Consider the following 4,543-nt stretch of genomic DNA (forward strand, 5'->3'; position numbering starts at 1 on the left):
GGTGATGGTGAAAAATTGGGGGAAAAAAGGTTGAAGAAAAGATGATGTGCATGAAGGAATATATAAAAGGCATTGGGTGTGGGACATCTAAAGAATCTATATTGTGTTTGTGTGTGGGAAAAGCAGTTTAATTTATTCTTTGTTTTTCCTAAATTAAATTATTTAAATGTGTTTTAATAGTTGAAAAATACAAGAATCTTGTTTGAAAAATGTTAAAAATATGTTGTAATTTATGTGGATTATTTATCATGTATATAATACAAGGTTCGATTCTGTGTATTACACGGGGTAATTTGAAAAAATTAAATCATGTCAGGAACTTATCTTACAGATATAAATGTTCATCGAAAGTACGATGCTACTTTAGACTTGTATTCTTGAAATAACTCTGAAGTGTAACTCTTCAGACTTGAATTTAGAAATAAAACTCAATAATTAGTTAAAATAAAGTTAACCCTAGAATTAAATTAAATTAGAAATAAAACTATATCAATAATTAGTTAAAATAAAGTTAACTCTAAAATTAAATTAAATTTAGAAATGAAACTATATCAGTAAATTAAATTTAAACTTGGAAGTAAATTTATTCTCTGTTTTTCCTAAATAAAATAAAATAAAATATTTAAATGTGTTTTAATAGTTGAAAAATACAAGAATCTTGTTTGAGAAATGTTTTCTTTTACAAAAACATGTTGTAATTTGTGTGGATTATTTATCATGTATATGATATTTGTTAATGTCGGTTTTTGCGTATGGGGTTTGTATACACGTAACGCATAAAGTGACTATAGATTCCTCGTTTAACTGTTTCCAAGGTGTAAAGTGGTTATTTGGGGACCTGTCTTTAGGAAATGCCCGTACTAATAGATTCGGTCCCATAACCATGGGTTCTAATGCACCCATGCGGTACATATGTCCGGTGGAGATCATATTCATTCTGATACCGTAGTAGATAAACGGACAAATTTAAAATTGTTTGAATTGCGTAACCGTTCTTTTAGGTTGTATTCTTGTAGGTGTTTTACATGAAGATGTCAAGAAGCTTACACTTCTATAGACATTATTCGCTTTATGCGGTAGTTATGAATATTTTTCTATTCGCTTTCTAGATTTCATGAAGATGTCAAGAAGCTTACACTTCTATAGACATTATTCGCTTTATGCGATAGTTATGAATATTTTTCTATTTGCTTTCTAGATTTTAATAAACATTTTTTTTCTATTAACCTGGATATCCAACCCGTTATGCGAGCCGACTAATCCTAAGACGACCACTGCTTTGTAGATAGTTCGGAGTCACCACATTTGAACCTCTGTGGCCACAAATGGATTTTTGTTTCTTCTTAGATTTGAACCTGGGACCCCCGGGTACTTTTGACTCTTGGAGCCTAGCTCAAACCAATCAGACACCACCCTTGTGGTTCGCTATCTAGATTTTAATAAACATTATAAACAATATCTAAAGAAAAGTAGGAAGATTGACTAAAATAGCCAATCTTTTCAATCAAATTCACTTTTTAGCCCTTTTTTTAAGTTCACGTTTTAGCGGGAGTTTGAGGTATTTGCGTAAACCTTATTTTTTAGATTTAAAAGATTTTTACAAAAAAAATATTGTATAAGGATCCCCAGATGCAAAAAGATTTTTTTTTCTTTTTTTAAACTGAAAATACACTTTATGCAAATACGTAAACTTTGAATAGAACAGTATTTCGATGCCAAAAATGGCTAAAAAATAATTTTGAATTGAAAATATTAGCTATTTTGATCAATTCCTCGTAACACAAAAATCAAAGACTTTTAGCCACTTTGGTGTCATTGCATCACATCACAAATGGTCCAGTCAAGGACCGGGTTTGACTGATCAATGATCGGTTACAAGTGGACTGATATGGACCGAGCTTTCAAGAACCTATTGTTTTGGACCAATTACACGATTGAACGATAACTTCTTTTTCGAATTTTCAAATGTCATGTGGCGGGTTGTGATTGGTCGACGATATTACCTTGAGTTGACCGAATATTTGTTATCTATTTTTGTATCTCTTTTACCTCGTTTTTCTTTTTATTCATCAAAACGGCATTCAACCGATTACCAAACGTCATTGCCTTCCGAAAAACCACAGTTTGACAAACTTATGATTTGGCAATTTTGTCGTATGTAAAAAGAAATGAGCACTGTAAAAGATGCAACATCCTTCTAACGATGGAGGGAAGTTTCACTTTAAAACGATACATGAAAAACACCTACACAACATTAACCACATGTATTGCAAAGTGTTCCAACTGACAATTTTTTTTTTGATTAACCTGGATATATCTAACCCGTTATGCGAGCTGACTAATCCCAAAACGACCATCTGCTTGGCTATCGCAGATAGCCCGTAGTCATCGCATTTGAACCTCCATGGCCACAAAAAGATTTTTATTCCTCATTGGATTTGAACCTGAGACCTCCTGGTACTTTTGACCTTTGGAGCCAACTCACAAATTTTAATATATCCTACCAAAAATTCAAATTATTTTAAATATACAAAGCATTTTTATTCATATTTCATCAAGAAAATACAAATATAAAAATCTTGACAAATAAAAATACATATTTAAGAAAGCCATGTTCCAAAAAACCGAAACTTTTGTTGTCTAGCTGTCGACCCGTAACATGCAAAATCACGAAATTAGACATAAGCATTAGGGTTTTCCAAGAGGAAAGCTTCAATGCCTTTGAAGATACCAAAAGCCTTCTCATTGTGCTCCTTGAATTCCTCTTCTTTGATCTCAAACCCCTCTTTCATATGATACGTGCTTGTCTTCTTGCCGATGCACCCTCCGTTCGCCACCGACTCGAACTTCATCTCGTAAGAAATCGACTCGATCTTCTCTATCGACACTTCCCCGCCTTCGATCAGCGTGTATGCGTACACCATGTTTTCCTTGTCCAATACATCGATTATGTGTTTCACGTATTTCGTCTCACCATCTGCATTACAAACGACACATAACGTTCCAACTCTTTTGAATAAGTGTGATTACGGGTTCGAGATTTACGGTTCATAAATATCATAATCAAACCCACGAATTATAAATCTTGGGTTATAAGCATAACATTTTTTTTTATTAACGTGGATATCCAACCTGTTATGCGAGCCGACTAATCCGAGGGCGACCACCAGCTTTGCAGGTAGGCCGGAGTCACCGCATTTGAACCTCCGTGGCCACAAGAGGATTTTTGTTCCTTCTTGGATTTGAACCTGGGACCTCCAGGTACTTTTGACATTTGGAGCCAAGCTCAAACCAATCAAACACTATCCTTGTGGTTTATAATCATAACGTTAATCCTAATGTATTAATGGTAATTAGTGAATTGAACTTTTTTGGTGATGGGGGCGGTATTAGATAGGAATATCTTGGTAGGGGGCGGTACTAATAAGTTTAGGTTAAAAAAATATTTGGTTATAGAGATTGACCAGGGGCGTATGACCTCCTTAATTAGTGATTAATGACCAATAGATGTGTTTTAAATCCTTGAGTCTAGACATGAACAAAATGGACAATACATGGTACGGTTAGCATGAGATGTTACAATGTTATTCTAAAAAGACATCAAACCGTCACGAAAATAAAGCGACAAGTATGCAAAGGGAAATTAAAGATGGAAATTACTAGCCTTGTACGAAGTTGATCTGCGAAATGCTTCCGGGGCCTCCGTCGCCTTGGATGGTGTCGATGCTTTTGATACCGAGGGGCGTGATCTTTGGAAAAAGGTTATGGGCGTCGAGAATCAAGGCCTTGAACAGCCTCCGTGCCAGAATCGGGGTGGCGAAGTCGTCGGAGAAGGTGGTCACTCCCATGGCTACTTGTTTTTCCGATGAATCAAGTATTCGAAGATGGTTGTTATATACATGTAGCAATCTTTCCTTTTTTCTTTCTATGAATAAAATATTTTTTAATAAAAAATAATTAAATGAATATAAGATTTAATTATATATTTTTTGTTCCAAAAATATGATAAATTCTATTTACAAATAAATAAATCAATTTGAAATTTGCGAACATATTTCTACATTTAAGAAAAAATAGTTTCGTTTTGGTTGCCATTTTAATGATTTATTGTTTAAAAATGTATATTTAAGGATTTATAATTTGAATAGAAAAAGTAAGAAAAATTGAGAAACACACTAATAACCATTCATCTATTCAATCGAGAATATCTTCATTTTACGAGAACGTGAAAACACTTTTTTACCGTAGACAATCACATGTGATACTATTATTCCATCATATATGAAACACATGTGATACTAAATCAGAGACGTGAACGATTTTCGATGCGATCTTGGTTGTGGGTCAAGTCGCCCTTACACCACTAAGTCCCCTCACAAGTATTATCATATGTGATAAAGTGTTGTTGATATGATACTCTAATCCATTAAAACCATCACATGTGATGCTAAATCATAGACACAGACAATCTTTGGCGCGACCTAAGTCGTAAACACGTCGTCCGCATATCACAGGGTCTTCTCACGCGTATTATCACATGTGA

At 34.1% G+C, this 4,543-nt stretch overlaps 1 protein-coding gene across 1 annotated transcript; it reads right to left on the reverse strand.

The window, feature by feature from the left end:
• Positions 1-2,489: 2,489 nt before the first annotated feature.
• Positions 2,490-3,942, reverse strand: LOC112529799 (major allergen Pru ar 1-like). The gene is made up of 2 exons (XM_025141205.1): positions 3,665-3,942; positions 2,490-2,977 (listed from the first exon to the last, which is right to left on the reverse strand). Exons 1-2 carry the CDS (start codon positions 3,846-3,848, stop codon positions 2,676-2,678), a joined length of 486 nt encoding a protein of 161 aa, XP_024996973.1. The 5' UTR covers positions 3,849-3,942; the 3' UTR covers positions 2,490-2,675.
• Between the last annotated feature and the right edge of the window lie 601 nt (positions 3,943-4,543).

This window comes from Cynara cardunculus, assembly GCF_001531365.2.
Source record: "Cynara cardunculus var. scolymus isolate 2C chromosome LG 16, CcrdV1, whole genome shotgun sequence".
Lineage (NCBI taxonomy): Eukaryota > Viridiplantae > Streptophyta > Magnoliopsida > Asterales > Asteraceae > Cynara > Cynara cardunculus.

Coding starts and splice junctions, on each gene's coding strand:
- LOC112529799 (XM_025141205.1), bottom strand. CDS start 3,848: ATGGGAGTGACCACCTTCTCCGACGACTTCGCCACCCCGATTCTGGCA. Junction 2,978..3,664: donor GCAGATCAACTTCGTACAAG/GCTAGTAATTTC, acceptor TTTGTAATGCAG/ATGGTGAGACGAAATACGTG.